We start from the raw sequence: 24,944 nt of genomic DNA on the forward strand, positions 1-24,944 counted from the left end.
TGGGGGATTATGTTTCACACATATGATTGGTTTTTGAAGACGTAACCAAGATGGTTGACAAGAGCAAAGCCATAGATAGAAGGAACAAGGATATGGCGGACCAATTGAATAACTACTTTGGTTCCGTCTTCACTAAGGGAGACATAAATAATCTGCCGGAAATAGCAGGGGACTGCGGGTCAAAGGAGTTGGAGGAATTGAGTTAAATCCAGGTTAGCCGGGAAGTGGTGTTGGGTAAATTGAATGGATTAAAGGCCGATAAATCCCCAGGGCCAGATAGGCTGCATCCCAGAGCACTTAAGGAAGTAGCTCCAGAAATAGTGGATGCATTAGTAATAATCTTTCAAAACTCTTTAGATTCTGGAGTAGTTCCTGAAGATTGGCGGGTAGCAAATGTAACCCCACTTTTTAAGAAGGGAGGGAGAGAGAAAACGGGGAATTACAGACCAGTTAGTCTAACATCGGTAGTGGGGAAACTGCTAGAGTCAGTTATTAAAGATGGGATAGCAGCACATTTCGAAAGTGGTGAAATCATTGAACAAAGTCAGCATGGATTTACGAAAGGTAAATCATGTCTGACAAATCTTATAGAATTTTTCGAGGATGTAACTAGTAGCGTGGATAGGGGAGAACCAGTGGATGTGGTGTATCTGGACTTCCTGAAGGCTTTCGACAAGGTCCCACATAAGAGATTAGTATACAAACTTAAAGCACACGGCATTGTGGGTTCAGTATTGATGTGGATAGAGAACTGGTTGGCAAACAGGAAGCAAAGAGTAGGAGTAAACGTGTCCTTTTCACAATGGCAGGCAGTGACTAGTGGGGTACCGCAAAGCCCAGTGCTGGGACCCCAGCTATTTACAATATATATTAATGATCTGGATGAGGGAATTGAAGACAATATCTCCAAGTTTGCGGATGACACTAAGCTGGTGGGCAGTGTGAGCTGTGAGGAGGATGCTAGGAGACTGCTAGGTGACTTGGATAGGCTGGGTGAGTGGGCAAATGTTTGGCAGATGCAGTATAATGTGGATAAATGTGAGGTTATCCATTTTGGTGGCAAAAACAGGAAAAAGCAGACTATTATCTCAATGGTGTCCGACTAGGAAAAGGGGAGATGCAGCAAGACCTGGGTGTCATGGTACACCAGTCATTGAAAGTAGGCATGCAGGTGCAGCATGCAGTGAAGAAAGCGAATGGTATGTTAGCTTTCATAGCAAAAGGATTTTAGTATAGGAGCAGGGAGGTTCTACTGCAGTTGTACAGGGTCTTGGTGAGATCACACCTGGAGTATTGCGTACAGTTTTGGTCTCCAAATCTGAGGAAGGACATTATTGTCATAGAGGGAGTGCAGAGAAGGTTCACCAGACTGATTCCTGGGATGTCAGGACTGTCTTATGAAGAAAGACTGGATAGACTTGGTTTATACTCTCTAGAATTTAGGAGATTGAGAGGGCATCTTATAGAAACTTACAAAATTCTTAAGGGGTTGGACAGGCTAGATGCAGGAAGATTGCTCCCGATGTTGGGGAAGTCCAGGACAAGGGGTCACAGCTTAAGGATAAGGGGGAAATCCTTTAAAACCGAGATGAGAACTTTTTTCACACAGAGAGTGGTGAATCTCTGGAACTCTCTGCCACAGAGGGTAGTTGAGGCCAGTTCATTGGCTATATTTAAGAGGGAGTTAGATGTGGCCCTTGTGGCTAAGGGGGATCAGGGGGTATGGAGAGAATGCAGGTACGGGATACTGAGTTGGATGATCAGCCATGATCATATTGAATGGCGGTGCAGGCTCGAAGGGCTGAATGGCCTACTCCTGCACCTAATTTCTATGTTTCTATGTTTCTATGTTGTCTATGGTCTTTAATAAGGTCCCACATGGTAGGCTGTTCTGGAAGGTTGGATTGCTGGCAACCTGGAAGTGCTAGCTGCCAGGATCCAGAACAAGATTCATGGAAAGAAGCAGAACATGGTGGTGGAAGGTTGTCTTTTGTACTGGAGGCCTGTGACTATTTGGGTGCCTCAGGGATCAGTGTTCATAAGTTGTCGGAGCAGAATTAACCCATCCGGTCCATCAAGTCTAATCCACAATTCAATCACGGCTGATTTATCTTTCTAACTCAACCCCAGTCTCCTGCCTTCTGCCCATTAGCCTTGTTATCCTTACTAATCAATAACCTATCAATATCCACCATAAAAATATCTAATGACTTGGCCTCCACATCTGCCTGAGGCAATGAATTCCACAGGTTCACCACCCACTGACCAAATATTTGTTTTGCTCATCTCCTTCCTAAAGGAAAGTTCTTTAATTCTGAGGCTATGTCCTCTTGTCCTAGACTCCCACAAGTGGAAAGATCCTCTCCACGCCCACTCTATCAAGGCCTTTCACTATTCGGTAAGTTTTAATGAGGTCCCCTTCATCCTTCCAAACTCTAGCAAAGTCAGGCCCAGTGCCATCAAACACTCATCATATGTTAACCCGCCCATTCCCGGTATCATTCTCGTAAACCTCCTCTGGACCCTCTCCAAAACCAACATACCCTCCCTCAGATATGGTGCCCAGAACTGTTCACAATACTCCAAATGTAGTCTGACCAGTGCCTTATAGAGTCTCAGTATTACATCCCTGTTTTTATATTCTAGACATCTCGAAATAAATGCTAGGATTGCATCCTCCTTCCTTAGTACCGATTTGACTTGCAAAATCTTGTACCAGCACTCCCAAGTCCATTTGCATCCTTCATTTTGGGATTCTCTCCCCATTTAGAAAATAGTTTATGCTTTTATTCCTATTACCAAAATGGATGACTCCACACTTTGTTACGCTATACTGCAGCTGCCTCTTCTCTGCCCACTTTCCTATCCTGTCCAAGTCCTTCTGCACAGTCCCTATCTTTCTCTACACTACCTGCCCCTCCAAATATTTTCATATCAACTTGGCCACAAAGCTTTCAATCTCCTCATCCAAATCATTAATATACAACGTGAAGAGTAGCGGCCCCAACGCTGACCCCTGCAAAACTCCGCAAGTCACTGGCAGCCAACCAGAAAAAGTTCCCTTTATTACCACTCTTTGCCTTCTGCCATCCAGCCAGCTTGCTATCCATGCTATTATCTGCCCTTTGGCACCATGGGCTCCCATCTTCCTTAGCAGACTCTCATCCGGCACCTTATCAAAGGCCTGAAAATCTAGGTAAACCACACGTTCTCACTCTCCTTTCCCTATCCAGCTATTTACTTCTTCATCAGGCAAAATCTCCCTTTCACGAAAACATGCTGATTTTGGCTCATTTTATTATGTGCTTCAAAGTACTCAGAAACTCATCATTTATAATGGACTCTAAAATCTCACCTACCACTGAAGTAAGGCTAACCGGCCTACAGATTCCACTCTTCTGCTTCTCTCCTTGCTTGAACAATAGAGTAATATATGCAATTTTCCAATCATCTGGAACTCCTGTGGTTCTTGACTCTAGTGATTCCTGAAAGATCACAACTAATGCCTCCCCAATCTCTGCAGCCACTTCTTTCAGAACCCTACGGTGCAGTCCAGGTGACGTATCCACGTTCAGACCTTCTAGCTTTCCAAGCTCCCTTGCTCTTTGTGGCTTATATCGACGATTTAAAAGAGAATGTGCAATGCATGATTAGTAAGTTTGCAGATGGCACTGAAGTAGGTGGTATCGTAAGCAGTGAAGGTGGTCACCAAAAATTACAGCAGGATCTTGATCAGCTGGGCAAGTGGGTTGAAAAATGGTAAATGGAATTTAATGCAGATAAATGTGAGTTAGTGCATCTTGGGAAGTTAAAGCAGGACAGAACATTCACAATGAATGACCCAGGGGCGTATTGTAAAGCAGATGGATCCAGGAGTACAGATATACATTTCCCTGAAAGCATCATTGCAGGTAGATAGGGTGGTAAAGAAGGCATTAGGTGGATTGGTCTTCCTCAATCAAGGTATTGAGTGTAGAAGTGGGGACGTTATGTTAAGGGCCAGTCCCACTTGGGCGTCATTTGCGCGTCATTTATGCGACATCATTTACACGTCACGATGCATGACCCGCGCGTCGTGACGCACAAATGAGGCGTGCATGGCGTGCCATATGCACACATGGCGTGCATTACGCGTGCATGTTGCGTGGTGACGTAGGCAGTGATGCGCAGTTGCGCGCAGCGCTCCAGGATTTTGTGATTCACGAAATCTTTGCGCGCCACCTGTGTGACGCGCAAATGATGCCCAAGTGGGACAGGCCCTTTACAGTTATACGTTGGATAGGTCATGTTTGGGGTATTATGTTCAGTTTTGGTCATCTTACAAATGGAAGGATGTCACTAACTGAAAACAGTGCAGAGAAACATTACGAGGATAGTGTCCTGACCCGAGGACCAGAGGTCTAGGGAGAGATTGGGCAGTGTAGGACTTTATTCCTTGGAGCGTAGCAGGTTAAGGGGTATCTTGTAGAGGTGTTTAAAATGATGAGGGGATTTGCAAGGTAGGGGAATCAAGAATAAGAGGACATAGGTTTTAGTGAGAGGAGCAAGCTTTAATAGGAACCTGAGGGACAACCTTTTCAATCAGCACATGGTACTTATATGGACTGTGCTGATGGAGAAGGTATTTGAGGCATTACAATAACAACATTTAAGACTTCAACAAGTACATGGGTACAAAAGGTTTAGAAGTATATGGGAAAATTGAATTAGCTTAGACAGGGCATGTCGGTGTCATGGGCGAGTTGTGTTGAAGGTCCTGTTTCCATGCTGTATAACAGTGACTTTAAATATCCAAGAAGGTTGATGATAACAAGGCCGTGGTTATAGACTTATAGGTTATAGTTTATCAGTCTGAAGAAGGATTTCATAGAAACATAGAAACATAGAAATTAGGTGCAGGAGTAGGCCATTCGGCCCTTCGAGCCTGCACCGCCATTTAATATGATCATGGCTGATCATCCAACTCAGTATCCCGTACCTGCCTTCTCTCCATACCCTCAGATCCCCTTGGCCACAAGGGCCACATCTAACTCCCTCTTAAATATAGCCAATGAACTGGCCTCAACTACTCTCTGTGGCAGAGAGTTCCAGAGATTCACCACTCTCTGTGTGAAAAAAGTTCTCCTCATCTCGGTTTTAAAGGATTTCCCCCTTATCCTTAAGCTGTGACCCCTTGTCCTGGACTTCCCCAACATCGGGAACAATCTTCCTGCATCTAGCCTGTCCAACCCCTTAAGAATTTTGTAAGTTTCTATAAGATCCCCTCTCAATCTCCTAAATTCTAGAGAGTATAAACCAAGTCTATCCAGTCATTCTTCATAAGACAGTCCTGACATCCCAGGAATCAGTCTGGTGAACCTTCTCTGCACTCCCTCTATGGCAATAATGTCCTTCCTCAGATTTGGAGACCAAAACTGCACGCAATACTCCAGGTGTGGTCTCACCAAGACCCTATACAACTGCAGTAGAACTTCCCTGCTCCTATACTCAAATTCTCTTGCTATGAAAGCCAACATGCCATTCGCTTTCTTTACTGCCTGCTGCACCTGCATGCCTACCTTCAATGACTGGTGTACCATGACACCCAGGTCTCGCTGCATCTCCCCCTTTCCCAATCGGCCACCGTTTAGATAATAATCTGCTTTCCCGTTTTTGGCACCAAAATGGATAACCTCACATTTATCCACATTAAACTGCATCTGCCAAACATTTACCCACTCACCCAGCCTATCCAAGTCACCTTGCAGTCTCCTAGCATCCTCCTCACACCTAACACTGCCCCCCAGCTTAGTGTCATCCGCAAACTTGGAGATATTGCCTTCAATTCCCTCATCCAGATCATTAATATATATTGTAAATAGCTGGGGTCCCAGTACTGAGCCTTGCGGTACCCCACTAGTCACTGCCTGCCATTGTGAAAAGGACCCGTTTACTCCTACTCTTTGCTTCCTGTTTGCCAGCCAGTTCTCTATCCACATCAATACTGAACCCCCAATGCCATGTGCTTTAAGTTTGTACACTAATCTCTTATGTGGGACCTTGTCGAAAGCCTTCTGGAAGTCCAGATACACCACATCCACTGGTTCTCCCCTACCCACGCTGCTAGTTACATCCTCGAAAAATTCTATAAGATTCGTCAGACATGATTTACCTTTCGTAAATCCATGCTGACTGTCCAATGATTTCACCACTTTCCAAATGTGCTGCTATCCCATCTTTAATAACTGACTCTAGCAGTTTCCCCACTACCGATGTTAGGCTAACTGGTCTGTAATTCCCCATTTTCTCTCTCCCTCCCTTCTTAAAAAGTGGGGTTACGTTTGCTACCCGCCAATCCTCTGGAACTACTCCAGAATCTAAAGAGTTTTGAAAGATTATTACTAATGCATCCACTATTTCTGGAGCTACTTCCTTAAGTACTCTGGGATGCAGCCTATCTGGCCCTGGGGATTTATCGGCCTTTAATCCATTCAATTTACCCAACACCACTTCCCGGCTAACCTGGATTTCACTCAATTCCTCCAACTCCTTTGACCCGCGGGCCCCTGCTATTTCCGGCAGATCATTTATGTCTTCCTTAGTGAAGACGGAACCAAAGTAGTTATTCAATTGGTCCGCCATATCCTGGTTCCCCATGATCAACTCACCTGTTTCTGACTGCAAGGGACCTACATTTGTTTTAACTAATCTCTTTCTTTTCACATATCTATAAAAACTTTTGCAGTCAGTTTTTATGTTCACTGCCAGTTTTCTTTCATAATCCATGTTTCCTTTCCTAATTAAGCCCTTCGTCCTCCTCTGCTGGTCTCTGAATTTCTCCCAGTCCTCCGGTATGCTGCTTTTTCTGGCTAGTTTGTACGCATCATCCTTTGCTTTAATACTATCCCTGATTTCCCTTGTTATCCATGGATGCACTACCTTCCCTGATTTATTCTTTTGCCAAACTGGGATGAACAATTTTTGTAGTTCATCCATGCAGTCTTTAAATGCCTTCCATTGCATATCCACCGTCAACCCTTTTAGAATTAATTGCCAGTCAATCTTGGCCAATTCACGTCTCATACCCTCAAAGTTACCTTTCTTTAAGTTCAAAACCATTGTTTCTGAATTACCAATGTCACTCTCCATCCTAATGAAGAACTCAACCATATTATGGTCACTCTTGTCCAAGGGGCCACGCACAACAAGACTACTAACTAACCCTTCCTCATTACTCAATACCCAGTCTAAAAAAGCCAGCTCTCTCGTTGGTTCCTCTACATGTTGGTTTAGATAACTATCCCGCATACATTCCAAGAAATCCTCTTCCTCAGCACCCCTGCCAGGGATTTCGGCCCGAAACGTTACCTATTTCCTTCGCTCCATAGATGCTGCTGCACCCGCTGAGTTTCTCCAGCATTTTTGTGTACCGTGGTTATAGACTACCTGGAATTGAGCAAGTCCTTTGATATTTGTGCCATATGGTTAACTGCTCTGGAAAGTTAGATTGCATGGGATCTAGGAGGAGCCAGCAAACTGGGTGTTAAATTAGCTTTATTGTAGGAAGCAGACATGGAGTTGGAAGGTTGTTTTTTTTTAGACTAGACACTGGTCACATGTTGATGTGCATCAGGATTCAGTATTATACCCTTTGCTGCTTGTGACCTATATCAACAATTTGAATGGGAATGTAAAATAATGATTAGCAAGTTTACAGGTGAGACTAAGAGTGTGAAGATGGTTATCAAGATTTACAATGGGATCGTAATGAACTGGGCAGGTGGACTAAAGGAATGGCACATGGTGTTTAATTCAGTAACTAAGGTGTTGCTTACTTTGAAAATTTGAACCAGGGCAGGACCTTCACAGTGAATTTTAGGGCAGAGGGATCCAGAGCTACAGGTACATATTTCCCTGAAAATGATTTCACAGGGAGATAGACTGGTGAAGAAGGCTTTTGTAACACTGGCCTTCATCAGTCAGGGAGTTGAAGATGGAAGTCAGGATGTCATGTTACAGTTCTATGGGGCACTAGTGAAGCATTTTCAGTTCTGGTCATCCTGCTCAAGGACCAATGCCATTAAAATGGAAAAAGTGAAGATAAGATTTACAGGATGTTGGCTGAGGGGTGATTTTCTAGAGCTGTATAAAATGATGAGTGGGATAGATGGAGTTGAATACACAATGTATTTTTTCCAGAGTTGGGCAATCAAAAACTTAAAAGCATAGTTTTAAGTTAGAAGGGAAAGACTTAATAGGAAACCTGGAGGACAATCTTTTGACAAAGGGTGTCAAAGATTACGGAGCGAAGGCAGGACGTGAGGTTGGGAGGGAAAAATTGATTAGCTGTGATTGAAAGGCAGAGGTGGCTCGATCGGCCAAAAGGCCCAATTCTGCTCTTATGACATGAACCTGTGACACAGAGAATGTTCTGTATATGAAGGAAGTTGCCAACTGTAGTACTTGAGGCAGGCACAATAACAACATTTCCCAGACATTTCAACAAGAACATAGATAGGAAATATTCAGTGAGATATAGACCAAACACGGCAGAATGGAATAGCTGAGATGGGGCACCTTGGCAGGCATGGACGAGTTGGGCTAAAGGGCCTGTGTTGTATGACTTTATGAACCAAAAGCAGGTGGTAGTTCAGTCTCCATGAATTATAAATATGCATGCAACTTTGCGAATACAGTTATCCTACAAAGGTAGGAAAACAAGGAGATTTCAACATGAAGCTGACAATTTGAAGTTTGCTGGTTGGCGTTGAAGTTGGCAAGCACAAGAATGATGGATGATTGATAATAAGGACTTGTTTTGAGATAGGAACAGGCGTATTAATGTTTTGGATGAGCTCGTATTTGGAGGATGTAAGTAAACACAGCACTAGAAGTCACAAAGTTATGACTGATGGAGTCTGCCTCAGATAGACATTGACCAAGACCAGGCCAGTGGCCAAAGCAGACATCAGTTTAAGGCTGATGGTTATGGGAAAAGGCTAATTGTGTGATTTGATATTGAGCTGAAGATTTAATAGGAAGTTGAGACTCCAAAATAGTTTTCTTTACCCTCAGCCAGTGGCCAACACAAGGCATTGGATAAGTTGCTGGTTTAAACTTTCAAAAGGGGAAAAGCTTTGCTTGACAATGTATAGGCAATTCAGAGGCAATAGAAGGATATACTGTATACTGCCACGTGCATTTTTTGAAGCTGGCAGATAACAATGGAGAGGCACCATGTAGGTTTTTTTAATAATGAGGCCACTGTGGGAAGCATGGAATTGCATTCAATTGAAAAAGAGGTGAAGTTTTGGAGGAAGATATTGCACCACGTTTACAGTCACACAGAATGGAGTTTGAAAGTGATTCAGCTCCATCAAAATGACAAGGTTTAAAGCTCAATCGGAGAGGATACCTCACAGAGTGATGGGAATAAGGACACAAATATGGGAAGCAAAATACATTAAAAAGGTTTGCATCTGATAGAGTGCACATGGATGAGGCAGTCATTCCCATGGGCAGAAATTCCATTTGTGTTTTTTTTGAGAAGTGTTTTACTGAACAAGAAATTTGAACAGGTAACAGATCATCAAGAATGGGAACAAGAAAAAGTCCATCAACTTAATGATGTCTTTCCTTTAACAATGATTAACATATCCCATACGGATCCAAAGGCTAATGCTGTATCAGAAAATCCTGACCCTCACCTACAAAGCCCTCCACCATCTGGCCCCCCCATATCTCACTGACCTCCTCTCCCCCTACCAACCCTCACGGTCCCTGAGATCCACATCAGCCGGTCTCCTCTCCATCCACAAGTCCAACCTCCGCAGTTTTGGGGACAGAGCCTTCTCCAGGGCAGCTCCCAGGCTCTGGAACTCCCTCCCCCAACTGATCCGCAATTCCGTGTTCCTCACCATCTTCCAGTCCCGCCTCAAGATCCATCTCTTCACCTCTGCCTATCCTTAACCCCACGGCCCCTCCCTTTTCATCTGTGCATTAATTGCCTCATATTGTGTTTTGAATTGTATTCTGTCTTTACTTTGTGTACTAGTCATGTCTCTACTATTTATTTCATTCCCCTTACATGTTTTTCCTCTACCTGCTATTTTTTTGTAGGGTGTCCTTGAGACTCTTGAAAGGCGCCCATAAATAAAATGTATTATTATTATTATTATTATCATCAATTTTCAAGTAGCGTCAGGTACCCAAAGATCAGAAACGGGGGGGTTAGATAAAGGAAGCAAAAAGGATGGTAAGAAATTATATTTCTATTGGCCCAGAGCCATCAAAGATGAAGCTACAAATGTGAGTACCATCATAAATGAAGAGTTAAAGGATGACAATTATAAATTCATATAATTTTTGTAAATTTCTTGGTAAATGCCTCCATTTTTTCTAATGGGCATGTACAACAGGGCATGTTCAACAGGAGGTGGATTGGAAGTTATCAGGGATGTAACATCTCTGCTACAGTAACAATCTTTAGGAAGCCAATCACAAGGAATAAAGTATGGAACTCTCACAGAACTAAAGTCAGATAAACTGCCGAAAACTAACACTGAAATGCATCCCAGGGTTTTAATAAAACAGCTGCAGAGACAGTAGGCCCATTGAATAAATACAATCAAACTTGCTCAATGTATTTTTGTGTAAGGTAAATAATATTTCATACATTAGCTTGAATTATTGAGGAAATGACAGGGAGGGCTGATAAAGGGGAAATTGTTGATGTATTATATTTTGATATCCAAAATTCAATTAATGGCCATGGTTGCGCAGCGGTAGAGTTGCTGCCTTTACAGTGCTGGAGACCCAGGTTCGATCCAGACTATGGGAACTGTCTGTACGTTCTCCCCGTGACCGTGTGGGTTTTCTTCAAGTTCTTCGGTTTCCTCCCACACTCCAAAGACGTGGAGGTTTGTATGTTAATTGGCTTGGTATAAGTGTAAATTGTCCCTAGTGTGTGTAGGATAGTGTTAATGTGTGGGGATCGCTGGTCAGTGCGGACTCCGTGGGCTGAAGAGCCTCTTTCCGTGCTGTATCTCTAAACTAAACTAAACAATGTGCCACGTAACAGGTTGGTGCACAAGAGTCCAAAATATTGCAGGAAGTGTGTTTGCGGAGATTCTAAACTGGCTGTAACAGAAAACAAAGAGCTGGTATAAATTGGTCCATTTCATGCCAGAGGGATGCAACCTGGATTAGTTCTTACCCTTCAAATGTTTACTATTTACATTAATGACCTAGAGGAGGGAATGAAGTATAATGTTCCAACACTGACGATGATACAAAAATAGGTGCAGGGCAATGTTTTGATGAGGAAACTGTGATTCTGCCATGTGATATACATAGAATGAGAGAGGAGAATCATTGGACTAAAAGTGTTAAAGACCTAAGGCATTTACCAAGAAATTTACAAAAATGTTACAAATTTGGAATTGTCACCCTTTAACTGTTCACATGATGGTACTCACATTTCTAGCTTCATCGTTGATGGCTTTGGGCCAAAATAAATATCATTTCTTACCATCCTGTTTGCTACTGTTATCCACCCCCATTTCTGATCTTTCTGACGCCACTTGGAAATTGATGATAGACATCTGGTTTATCATTAGTCACTGGGCTAATTCTTAGGATGAGAGCGGTAACCTATCAAGAGAGGTGTGGCAGTTGGATTTTATGATCCTTGTAGTTCAGAAGAACGAGGATTAACATTATTCAAACATACTAAATCCTTAGTGGGCTTGACAAGATAGATATTGAGATTCTCTCACCAGTGGTTGAGTCACAAGCAAGCATATAGCTACAAAACCATGGTCCAGTCATTTACAACAAAGGTGCATAGAAACATGTTCCCTCAGATAGTAGGACATCTTTGATTCTGCCACCAAGGCTGGTTTTATTTAGGTAGAATTAATAAATGTTTGATAGATCAAGAAGCTAGAATTATGGGGCCTTCAAGAGAAGTTGAGCCCAACAATAGATCAGCCATGATCTTAGGGAATGATGAGGCAGACTCGAGTGGGCTATTAATCAACTCCTGTTTTTGTCTTGTTGTGGAGAGGTCTTAATCTGCTGTCCCTTTTGCATCACTGTGCCTTGTCAATCAGACTAAACTTGCCATGTTACTTACATGTTACTCAGCTTTTTTTTTGGTATCTCAAACATTTTTTTTAATCTTCCCATATTGTGCTTGCTGAAAATGTTTGAAGGCATTCCAAGGCATAGAAACATAGAAACATAGAATATAGGTGCAGGATTAGGCCATTCGGCCCTTTGAGCCTGCACCGCCATTCAATATGATCATGGCTGATCATCCAACTCAGTATCCTGTTCCTGCATGGTGAAAGAAGAAAGGTCTGACCAATTAGTTTGGAGTCAGGGTGAGTGGGAACATTAAATTAGGAGTCATGCCGTGTGTTGGGGGTGGATGGGGGGGGGGGGCAGGCAAGATTTGTAGTGACAATAAGCCAGGAATCACAAAGGGTTTGGGGAGCAGGGAATGCAAGAATATGGATAAGTTCAAGGGCAAAAAGGAGATCAACACCTCCATCAAGTGCCAAGTCGAAAGTTACCTCCTAACTTTTTTTTCTTTAAGAAAGAACTGCAGATGCTGGAAATATCGAAGGTGGACAAAAATGCTGGAGAAACTCAGAGGGTGAGGCAGCATCCATGGAGAGAAGGAATAGGTGACGTTTCGGGTCGAGACCCTTTTCAGAAATCTCTTGATATGACATAAGGTGAGGTTGAGAAAAGTAAATATGATTTTAAGCTGATGTTTAAATTTGCAACTGGAAAGGTCCAATAAGATTGGCAGTGAGGATGAAGTGCAGATTCAGTGCAGGACAGGGGGTGGGTGGAGGGTGTTGCAAAGAGTGGTGAGATTGTTGCAGGTAAATAAAGGACATACTTTTCAGGGGCCCCAAATTCAGACTTATCTTGTAATGCTGGGATTGATCAGCAGCGGTCATTTCCAGGAGAATTTAGTCAAAAAACCCTTTGGTGGTTTAAAAAGCATTGCATTGAAATGAATGCACACTGCATTCACTTGGTGACATGCCCAGAAATGCCCAGGTGAATCTTTAGAGGCAAGAACCTGAGAAGTATTGATTACTGCTTCATGCAAAAAAAGTCCCATTGCTAATGCTGAAAAAAGGATCGGACAACAGAACTTCTAGATGACTGTGTCTGCAAACGTGTCTGCACATGAAGGACGTGTTTCTTTTAGTTATTTAGGTTTTGTAGCTTTGAGCCAGCAATAGCAGTGTTGCAATAACCAGGAGCGTTCACTGAACAGACATTGTGGAGAACTGAAAGGCAGAGAATCATTCATAAAGAAACCACCTGCGAGATTAAGTTTCAAGAGTCAAGAGTCAAGAGTATTATATTGTTATATGTCCCAGATAGAACAATGAAATTCTTACTTGCTGCAGCACAACAGAATATGTAATCACAATTAATAATATATCTAAAACACAGAAAAAACGAACAAACAATAGCAGTGCAATAATAATAATAATAATAATAATAATAATAATAATAATAACAATAATAATAATAATAATAATAATAATAATAATAATAATAATAATAGTCTATTGTAGTTCAGAGCTTATGAGGTTGTAGTGTTTAATAGCCTGATGGCTGTAGGGAAGATGCTGTTCCTGACCCTGGACGTTATAGTTCTCAGGCTCCTGAACCTTCTTCCTGATGGCAGTGGTGAGATGAGTGTGTGGCCAGGACGGTGTGGGTCTTTGATGATGTTCGCTGCCTTTTTGAGGCAGCGACTACGATAGATCCCTTCGATGGTGGGGAGGTCGGAGCCGGTTATGGCCTGGGCAGTGGTTGCAACTTTACAACTTTTTGCAGTACTGTCAGCAACGAGGTTTACTCAAAAAACTGTTAATAACTAGTACTATTGGGGATGTGCAGATTTCATTCAGTAACATGATATATTGATGATCTATACATTATTGGCACTATTGAATATTAATGTTACAGCATGGGAAAAGGCACCCTAAAATTACAACCAAATAATCCCTGCACTTCATTGACTGGCTCCCCTGTTATTGTTCCTTTCAACAGGACCCATTGGAGACAATGAATACAACGAACCACATTTTGTGAATGTACCAAGCATAAACTATTGGATCACATGTTTAATGCATGTAACAGAGGATGCATTTCCAGCTCCACATCTCTCCCCAACTCCAGCTCCCTCCATCTCCTCACTCCCTCCCCCCACCCCCTCCCCCTCCACTACAACCCCCTATATCCACACCCCACAAATACCGCCATCTCCAGTCTCCCCCTTATTTCTCTTTGGACTTTAGTCTGGGCTTGAATATGGTGAGGTGAGATGAATATTAAATGATGTGCTCATCTGGGCCAATCTGCCAGTTGATTTCTTCATTTGCTAAAACTCCTGCACAGAATGACCTCAACTACCAGGTCATTGTACAAGCTTGAGCATTTAAGGGTATTTCACACAACTGAAATTTCATTCTTTAAATTTCCCCTGTAACCACAATATCACTTTTCTGAAGAAGAATCTCGCCCCGAAATGTCACCTATTCCTTCGCTCCATATATGCTGCCTCACCCGCTGAGATTCTCCAGCATTTTTGTCTACCTACAATATCACCTTTAGTATGTCCATCTTACAGAAGTCACACAATTGTGGGAATCACTCCAGTAAGTGTTCCTTGCACTTTCAAAGGTCTTGAGATTCATTTGTTCAAGAAGGAACTGCAGATGTTGGAAAATCGAAGGTAAACAAAAGTGCTGGAGAAACTCAGCGGGTGCGGCAGCATCTATGGAGCGAAGGAAATCGGCAACGTTTTTGGCCGAAATCCTCTTCAGTCTGAAGAAGGGTTTTGGCCTAAAACGTTGCCTATTTCCTTCGCTCTATAGATGCTGCTGCACCCGCTGAGTTTCTCCAGCACTTTTGTCTACCTTGAGATTCATTTGTTGTGCAGCATTAAACATCTCTCCAGCTGACAGATAGTCGATGGTTTATGAAATATAACATTTTGCTCGCTTTTGTAACCTATGGCTCCATAAATGGCCATGGATTCCAACAACATTTTATTAACATCATTAATGTCTGCTGCACAGAAACAAATGCAAGCAGACCATCAGCTCTCTTTACTCCTGAATCATCCAGAAAACATTTCCACTTACCTTTTATTGGCCAGTTGCTTCCTGCCAAAATCCATCAATTCAAAATTATTTGTATTAAACTTCTGCAATATATCACCCCATGTCGCCAGTCAGTCTCTGCCCTGCTGAAGTTGACTTGCACCATCCTCAATATTTATAACTTCACACTTTTATGTGTTGTGCAAACATTTGAAATTGCCTTTCTGTTACACAAGGCCATTCATGAATAAGGACTTGCCTTCATGCAAAACACTTTTGTGGATTGCATGTCCAGCTTATGGTTCCTTGACTGACAAGAAACAGGAAAGTAACTCTTATTGCCTGTCTTTTTGAACTTTTTGAATTAAGAATTGAGTGAGGTAAATAGATTAATAGGTGCAAACTGAATAAATAAATGTTGATTATATGTACCTGTATGTAGCTGAGAGCTGCATCATAGTTTTTTTTCTCCCTCTCCTCCACCATCCCCATCCCAATTCTGTTTCCTCCTTTCCTAAAGACATTGTGGCAGAGACGTAATTCTGTATTGTCAATTTGCTTCCATTGAATTCAGTTGAATCAAATTACAGAAGGAAAATTAATTTCATGTACTTTACCAGAAATGGTAAAATACATGGAATTAATTTTCCTTCACTAATCCAATTCAACTGAATTCAATGGAATCAAATTTCAGATGCAGAGTGACTGATACTTGGTTATGCAATGTGATCTGGGACATCTTGTAGTGGAAGGGGTACAGGGATCTCATACGTGAAACTTTGTGCAAGGAATGTCATCCTCCATTGCCACGGGTAGGAAGAATTAAAATGGGAATGTTGGATGAAACCTTACTGGGTGTTGGTGAAACTTTGCCTGTGATAACAGACAATAGACAATAGGTGCAGGAGTAGGCCATTCGGCCCTTCGAGCCAGCACCGCCATTCAATGTGATCATGGCTGATCATCCCCAATCAGTACCCCATTCCTGCCTTCTCCCCATATCCCCTGGCTCTGCTATCTTTAAGAGCCATATTTACCTCTTTCTTGAAAGTATCCAGAGAACCGGCCTCCCACCGCTTTCTGAGGCATAGAAGTCCACAGACTCACAACTCTCTGTGTGAAAAAGTGTTTCCTCACCGCCGTTCTAAATGTCTTACCCCTTATTCTTAAACTGTGGCCCTGGTACTGGACTCCCCCAACATCGGTAACATGTTTCTTGCCTCTAGCGTGTCCAAACCACTCAAACATTCCTCACACGTTGCAAAGCTATGCAGGTTTGTGGGTTAAATGGCTACTGTACATTGCCCCTAGTGTGTAGGATGTGCAAGTGGGATCACATAGCACTTGTGCACGGGTGAACGATGGTTGGCATTGGCTTGGTGGGTCAAAGCACCAGTTTCCATGCTGTTTCTCTAAACTCTAAAAGCTATAGATGCTAAAAGTCTGAGGAAGAAAGACGGACACTGGAAACAGCAGGCGAGGTAGAATCCTTGGAAAGAGAAATTGACTTGATGTTTCAATCTTTATTTGTACACAGGTATGTGATAATCGTTGATCTGGCCTTTTCCACAGATGCAGTCTGGACTGCTGAGCATATCCTGCATGTTCTGTTTTATTCCATCAAGCAATCAGATTCAATGGGAATTGTAAATTCTGAGAGAGATTTAAGAGTGCACAAGGAGGCACATCTAAGAATAAGGGATCACTCATTTAGGACAGAGATGCTGTTGATCTTCTTCCCTTGCATGGTTGTCAATCATGGTCAAAATCAGGGCATTTTGCATGTGGAGATATAGAGTAGATTGAAGGCAGAGGATGTATGGGAAAAGAGTAGAGAGGTGATGTTGAGACCAAGACTTCATCGTCCACTAATATAGTGAAACAAAGCAACCCCAGGGTGCTTAACAGGAGCATCATAAAATATTATTTGATATTATACTACAAAGGAAATATTAAGAAATAAATCCAAAAATTAATTAAAAGGAGTATGTTACCCTTAAGGGAGAACAATGTATTCAAGGAGTGGTTTAAGGAGAAAGTTAAGAGTTTAGAGTAAGACCACTAATTCCTTCATTAATTCATCATCGTTGAAAACATTAGCGACGCAGTGGTGCTGGTTTCCGACAGGAACGGTGACGGATACACCACACATCTCTGTCCTCCAGTTCCTGCGGACTTCTGGAAGTACAGGATTTTGGTGTGTGTGATTTGTCATCATTCCTTACAATGCTATGTACGACAGTGATCGTAACTTCTACTGAACTGTGGATGTCCATTGGCTCGCTAGAAGCTCATCTGCCCTTTGACAGGTCATTTTTTGTCCTGCTGAGGGTCCACAGCCCCCTCCTCACCTGGAAAACTAGGTGGGGTAGACGGCTTAGTCATCGACTATCTGACCATGGAACAGGTAGCACAGGATTACATGGTACCCGCAGCGGGAGGAACTCCCCCCCAACCTGACCTGTAACTAATTGAGAATCTATAAGATGTGAGAAGTAGACTATGGAAATCTAGAGATTTGTAATGTTGAAAGAGATTACATAAAAGGATGAGCCAAGGCTACAAAAAATCTTTTTAGGCAAGAATAAAAATATATAAATTAAGACACTGCTTAATCAAAGTGAACCTGGGGTTGTTGGCTGAATGGAATATGAAGGTTAAAATGAAGGTGATTGTTTAGGATGAACAAGTTTACAGATAAAGAAAAAGTGAATAATCTTGCATTCTTGAAACAAAAATGCATCTTTACATTCCAGTAGATAAGCTAAGGCTTGGAGGAGTCATGTGAATTTACAGAGACAGAATACCTTCCCGCAGAAACCATCATCAGCATTTCACCTTGAAATAGTGTGTGATGCCAATCATAATGAAAATCTGATTCAGACATCGGCAGTTCTTGGAGAGAAGGATGGACATTGCAACGTGGCAAATATTTACACCATTTACATTCACATTGCTTGTGCAATATCAAGTTGATCTCAAAGCATAATGACAATTTTCGCTGTGCCAAGAGAATTCACACAACATAATTTTCTATTGTAAACATGAATCACAGTTCCATGCTGTATCCTGTATCCTGATTTTCTGAGGTGGGCGTTCATGCATGAAGAGTGATCAACAATGCAAACACATTGTGCACTATGGCTCATGCAAAATAAACATGCAAGAATGATTTTAAAAGTCAGACCTGATTTGTTCATAAGTTTGGAAGTTTGGCTTTTACAACGCTTTCCCCAATCTGGCTCCAAAAACAATTTAGTCAATTTCCGTGCCGATGATAAGAACAGTAAGGATACCCATGCATACCGTTATAAAGCTGTGTCCATCACAACGACTAGCAACAAAACAAGGATAAAGCACAGAAAACGCATACAGAGAACACATCACAAATGACACAGACTTATTTCACTATTCTTCTAGAGAAGGTAACAAAAAGGTAGACTCACAGATAGAAAACTTGTTGCTGTTGTCTTTCCCTGGGAACAATTTAACTCCTCTAGATTTAAAATCTATGGACTTTTTCACTATTTAGAAAAACAAACAAAAATACACATCAGAAGAAACAATTTAAAGTAAAACTATTTTAAAAAAAAATAATCTTGTTATTTAATATGCTCCAGTGTTGTTGTGATGCACTTCATTGCAAGACAAAGAAATATAAACAACAACCAGCAATACGCCTTTTTTATGAAAAAAACATGAAGAAATGTGGTCAGTTCATTTCCAGTTTCCATCTTATATGATTATAGCAAGTGCAATGTTTCAAAACATATACATAGGAGCGAAGATTCTCCAGTTAACATTAAACAAGATAGTTTGAAAGCACCACTAAACAAATCCACAAGTGTATTGTCACATTTATTTTATGTGAAGCAAATAGTATTCTGGACATATATTCCCAATTCAATTTTGAAGAACATAATACACAAATATTTGTTGGCATTCTCAGGCAGAGCTCGCATATATTTTAAAGTAGTCAAGTGCATTTGGATATCTTATTGGTTGACTTCATAGTGCCAAAGCATATGTGTTTAGACAGAGAGAAATTTGGATTGCATATTCGATTATCAACAGCATAAAATCTGGAAAGTACAGAAGGTAACAATATCTTTAATGCACTTGATGATTGTGAGCAGAATGCTCGTGAGATTCCGATAAACTTACAAGATGTTTTCTTTTAATGATTCATCTTTTCTTTCATTTTAAAATGGCATGACCATAGCCCATCCAGCCTATCAGCTGTGTACTGAATCCAACATGAGCAATCGCATTTGGCCCATTCCCCTTGACTTATTCTCTATTACACACATCTCAGAAAGTTGATTAATACGTTTGATATCATTTGCAAATGACCCCCAATCAGTGATTAAGTAAAGAGATACGCTTTAGAAGTTTGTGAGCAGAGGATGTTCGAGAATAAGATGCTTTGACTTGGAACAGTAGATCTATTTTTACATTGCAGTTCCCCATATGTTAGACATTAAAAGCTGGAGTAACTCACCGGGACATGGTTCCGGTTGAGACTCGAAACATCACTCATTCCTTCTCACAAGAGACACTGCCTGTCCCGCTGAATTCCTCCTGCTTTATGTGTCTATCTTTGGTTTAAACCAGCATCTGCAGTTCCTTCCTACACAGCTCCCCATGTTACATCATCCTGACAATAAGCGTGCTCTTGAGGTAAAGTGTGTAAGAAATCTCAACCCCTTCCTGTTTTTTGCAGAGACCATTCCCTCCGAAATTCCCTGGAGATCCCACTACAGTCAACATCTTTCCATCTCCACCCCTTTCTGCTTTCCACAGAGACCGTTCCCTCCGAAACTCCCTGGTCAACTCGTCCCTTCCCACCCAAACCACCCCCTCCCCAGGTACTATTGGTCATATTGGTCTTTCCCAATGTCAAAATGTAAGTTTATAATAGATGGTCCATCTGCTTTACACCCTTCTCGATTAAATCTATCATCAAACTCAACTGAAAAGAATATTGAAAGAGTTGTAAAACAGAATGGCAATGTGGTGCAATATTTGATGCTCTAAAATATTGATCAATGAAAACTTGCGATGTAATTGAAGATTTCGGTATTATGAGGTGGTCAACTCTGAGTAAATCTGAAGAAGGGTGTCGACCTAAAGCATCACCTCTTCCTTTTCTCCACAGATGCTGCCTGACCCTGCTTTTTGTGTCTATCTTGTGAGGTAGATGTGGATGTGAGCTATGCTTGACCCCATCCCCCCTGAATACCTTCCCTGGCTTTCTTCAGCAATTCAGTTCTCGGAATCAGTTTCATAAAGATACCAACATCCCCTCAAAGCAGCTCTCCCTTTCCAAATGAACTGGACTTAACGGCATTTAAGTCATTAAGGGGATGCAATAAAATTCAAATTGGTGAAACACACCACCTTTCTCAAACAAGTCATAGGAGCACCAGAGAAAATGCTAAAAAAAATGAAAAACTAAGACTGAGAAGCAACAACTATCAAAAAAAAAAAATCCAGTCAATAAAAATCTAAGATGAACTGATGTAGATGGAAGATTACAAAGGCTGTGAATAAGATAAGCATAACATTGCTTCGAAAGATGACTTTTAAAAAACATTCTGAATTCTATGTCCAAATGTTTAGCATGTTCCATATGTAGCTATGAGAATAATAACATAGAAATACATAATGCAAATCTGGGTGAGCATGAGGAAGGAAGAAAAGGGATGTTGGGTAGAGTGAGCTGATGCAAGCAAGGAAGTACATGTACATTAAGTACAAATGCCAGTCCAGACCTTTAGGATGACTGGCTTTCACAGAATTACACTGTGCGAAAAATACATCTTTCTTCAAATTCCAAATAATAAAATTGTTTGCTCAATCTAAATTGTAGGTCAAGACAACTTCCAAAAAATATTTGCCATCAAATGAAATGCAAATGCATGAGAAGACTTTTCTCTAAAAATCAATTGGCTTTGTAATATTCTTGGTAAAATCTCAATTAATCATATGGCAGTGCGTTTAGCTGAATTTGCACAATTCAGTAACCCAACAATGGCAAATCATTATGTTAGAGCTGGCTGGCATCAAACATGAATATATTATTATGAGCTGCCCAAAGAGTCTAAGAAAAGCGCAACCTGAATGAGTCTAAGAAAACACAACCTGAACTTTAAGAGTCATTGATTCTCTATTCAGGAACAATTACCACAATTCCAAAAAGGTCACAATGGCATATGTAATTGAAAATCATGGAGCTTCAAAGCATGATACTAAATAGAAACACATTTCCTCTTAAACAGTTAGAAAGCCACTGCAAGTAAATCCAGCAAAATAAAGAAAAATCAATTAAAAATAGAAAAAATATATTTTACTATCTGAAATTGCTTGAACCAATTGTGTGTCGCACATCCTAGATATAGATATGCCATTTATTGTCACTATACATGTACAGTGAAACTGAAAGCTGCTCGTACTCAGTGCATACATACAATTTAGCACAACAAACAAGAAACAGAAAAAAAAACAGAAGGGAGATGGGGGGGGGGGACATATATACATATATCATATATACATATATACAGATGGAAGTCCGTGTTGGGCGGTGTAGTCAGTGCATGTGTGAATTTGAATTTATGGTAGATATAATTCTCGGAAAGCAACTATTCCTGAGTCTGTTTGTCCTGGATTTGATGCACCTATAGCGCCTTCCAGAGGGCAGCAGGTCGAACAGTCCAAACGCAGGATGGGAGCTGTCTTTGATGATCTTCTTTGCCCTGCTAAGGCAGCGGGAGGTGTAGATGTCCATCAGGGAGGGGAGAGGGCAGCCAATGATCCTCTGCGCTGTCCTGGTTACCCTCTGAAGCCTCTCCCTGTCTGCCATGGTGCAGCTGCCATACCATGCTGTAATGCAGTATGTCAGCAGGCTCTCGATGGACGAGCGGTAGAAGGTCAGCAGCAGGTTAGAGTCCAGGTTGTGCTTCCTGAGGACCCTCAGGAAGTGCAGCCGCTGCTGAGCCTTCTTGATGACCACTGTCGTGTTGTCCGTCCAGGAGATGTCGGCAGCGATATGGACACCGAGAAACCGGAAGGTGTTGACCCTCTCCACACACTCGCCGTTGATGTGTAGGGGGGCTAAGTCGGTGCTGTGCCTCCTGAAGTCGACAATGAGCTCTTTTGTTTTCCTGGTGTTCAGAGCCAGATTGTTTTCTGAGCACCAGGTTGTCAACTTCAGGACTTCCTCTCTGTAGGCTGCCTCGTCTCCCTTCGAAATGTCCGACCACAGTAGTGTCGTCAGCAAATTTGACGATGCGGTTGTTGTTGTGGGCCGGACTACAGTCGTAGGTGTAGAGACAGTATAAGAGGGGGCTTAGCACACAGCCCTGTGGGGAACCGGTACTCAACCTGCAAGTGGAGGAGAGGTGGGGGCCGAGTCTCACAGATCCTAGTTGATCTCATCACAATCCTAAAAAGGTGGCCGTGACATTGTGAATTATGTGAAAACCTAAATGAAGGTTTGGAGATTTTTAAAACATTATTCAATAAGAAGTCACATTTGAGAGTCCACCACTACATTCTGTAAATGACAATTGGCTAGAATGTACAGGCAAATGTTAAATATGATGTATTAGAAATACATTTTGAGAATGATAGATTTAAAGAATGTAATTACATGATGGTTCGAACGAATGGTACAACTTAAAGCAATGTTGCTCATTTACTGGGAATTCACCTGTAATGGAATGTTGGGGATAAAGTTGAGATGCCTCCCAGCACTCCTACCCTCCGCCAATTATAAAAACCTTTTCTTGTTTTGAAGAAGACTCTTTAAATATATATATTTAAATTCTGAGCATCCAAGGGAAGCTTCTGTACTGGCTGAATGGTTATCTTAGTATGTGAAATGTGCAAGGTTGTCGGTTGATTTCCTTTTGACAGATTGGCTTGGGAGCATGGCCTGAAAATCTGACAGTCATGCTTCCCTTTACCCACCATACACCCGAGGCACTTAAGGCCTTCCATTTAGTTTTATATTGAATGATTCATGCCTCCTTTGCTATTCTTGTTTTCTGGCTGACAACATCATTCGCATTTAATGTCCTTTATGATTGCCTTATTTATATCCTGTGCCTTTGTGCATCATTAACATAATTTCTGATCTTGCAGATTCCTTGACCACTTGCCATTGATTGGAATATTCTTTGTAACCTATACATTACCACAAATTTTCAATGCAGTGGAAGATCGGGAATCTTACCAATAACATTTCTGAAAATACAACTCAACTTGCTAGGCACCTCCGTATTTTGTTAGTGTTTATTTATTTATTTATATAAGAGGACTGCATATTTTATGAACTGGTCACTAAAATCAACAACTTACATTTCCTCTCACAGGACCATTCCTCATCTGAAGAAAGCTCTTGACCCAAAGCATCACCTATCCCTATTCACCAAAAATGCTGCCTGACCCACTGAGTTTCTCGAGCATTATGTGTCTATCTACAGTGTCAACTAGAATCTGCTGTTCCTTCCTACACATTTCCTCTTGAACATCAATCAGTAGGTTTGGGATATCCATGTTTATGCATGCAGGCAATTAAACTCATGTGATCTGTTTCCCCACTCAGTGAAACCAATTATCCAACTCAAAGTATCAACTTTTTCTATCCACATTCCTCAGTGCCTTCAGTTTTCAATAATCTACCAGTTTCATGTTTAAAATTAATAATTGACCAAGCATCACCTGGATTTACAACTTTGATCAGTTTCTAAAAAAGGTAGTGTTTCCCAACTTCATTCTCCTTTTTTAGATCGTGCACTTGAACCTCGATATCCCATTCCAAATAGCTTTTCTCTATCTATCAACTTCTCTTTTGAAGTCTCTTAACTGCCTATATTGCATGGAGTGTAAGGCATATTTGCATAATCCCTCCTTGAAATGTAACCTATGTATTTAAGACATAATTCCAGAAAAAAATATTTGTTGCATTCCTCCAAACAACATCAGTGCTGTGATATGATGCTCAAAGTAAGGCTCTAGTACATCTTCCATCCGCTTGTACTTACAGACCTCAATATACACGGACCAACAATATCCCTGAAATCATATGAATCTCTTCATGTGGCTCCCAAGTCTCTTTGACTCAGAGATTCAGTGATGACAATAGTATTGAATGCTAAGAATAATTCATTAGATTCTCTTGTTGGAGATGGTCATTAAAGGGTCTGCCCCACTTGGGCGTCATTTGTGTGTAATTTACTTGACATCGCTTACGCGTCACGACACATGATGCGCGCGCGTCGTGATGGTGTGCATTTTCTGCGCATTGTGCATGGTAACGTAGGCAGTGATGTGCGGTTGCGCATGGCGCCCCAGGATTTTGGGATGTACAAAATCTTCTCGCTCCATCTGCGTGACGCGCAAATGACGCCCAAGTTGGACAGGCCCTTAATACCGCAGAAAGTGTCTTCCTGGCTAATTACTTCAGGGTGAGTACAGCAATTCCAACAGGCATGCAAGAGCCTTCAGAGAGTGGTGGACTCATCATGGGCGGTCAATCATGGGAACAGATAGCTCTCCCTAGCATCATAACCATCTATATGAGACGCTGTCTCATAAAGGTGACATCTATCATCAAGGATCCCTATTGTTCAGCTCATGGGCTCTTCTTGCTGCCAACATCGGGCAGAAGATACTGAAGCCTTAAGTCCCACACTATAAGTTCAAGAACAGTTATTCCTGCAAACTATCAGGACCAGCCTGGACAACATAAATTCTACCACAGAAATGGAAGAATACAGACCACCTCTTGTACTACCAATATTTTTTTAATTCATTGCA

General features: G+C 41.6%; 1 protein-coding gene across 1 annotated transcript in view; it reads right to left on the reverse strand.

Moving 5' to 3' along the window:
- Nucleotides 1-16,622: 16,622 nt before the first annotated feature.
- LOC129696551 (CUB and sushi domain-containing protein 3-like) overlaps nt 16,623-24,944 on the reverse strand; it is a 384,242-nt gene continuing 375,920 nt past the window's right edge. Inside the window, exon 4 of the mRNA XM_055634575.1 lies at nt 16,623-18,646. Within this exon, the coding sequence (XP_055490550.1) occupies nt 18,531-18,646 (116 nt within the window). The 3' untranslated portion in view covers nt 16,623-18,530. The remainder of the gene's footprint in view (nt 18,647-24,944) is intronic.

This window comes from Leucoraja erinacea, chromosome 4 (genome assembly GCF_028641065.1).
Source record: "Leucoraja erinacea ecotype New England chromosome 4, Leri_hhj_1, whole genome shotgun sequence".
Lineage (NCBI taxonomy): Eukaryota > Metazoa > Chordata > Chondrichthyes > Rajiformes > Rajidae > Leucoraja > Leucoraja erinaceus.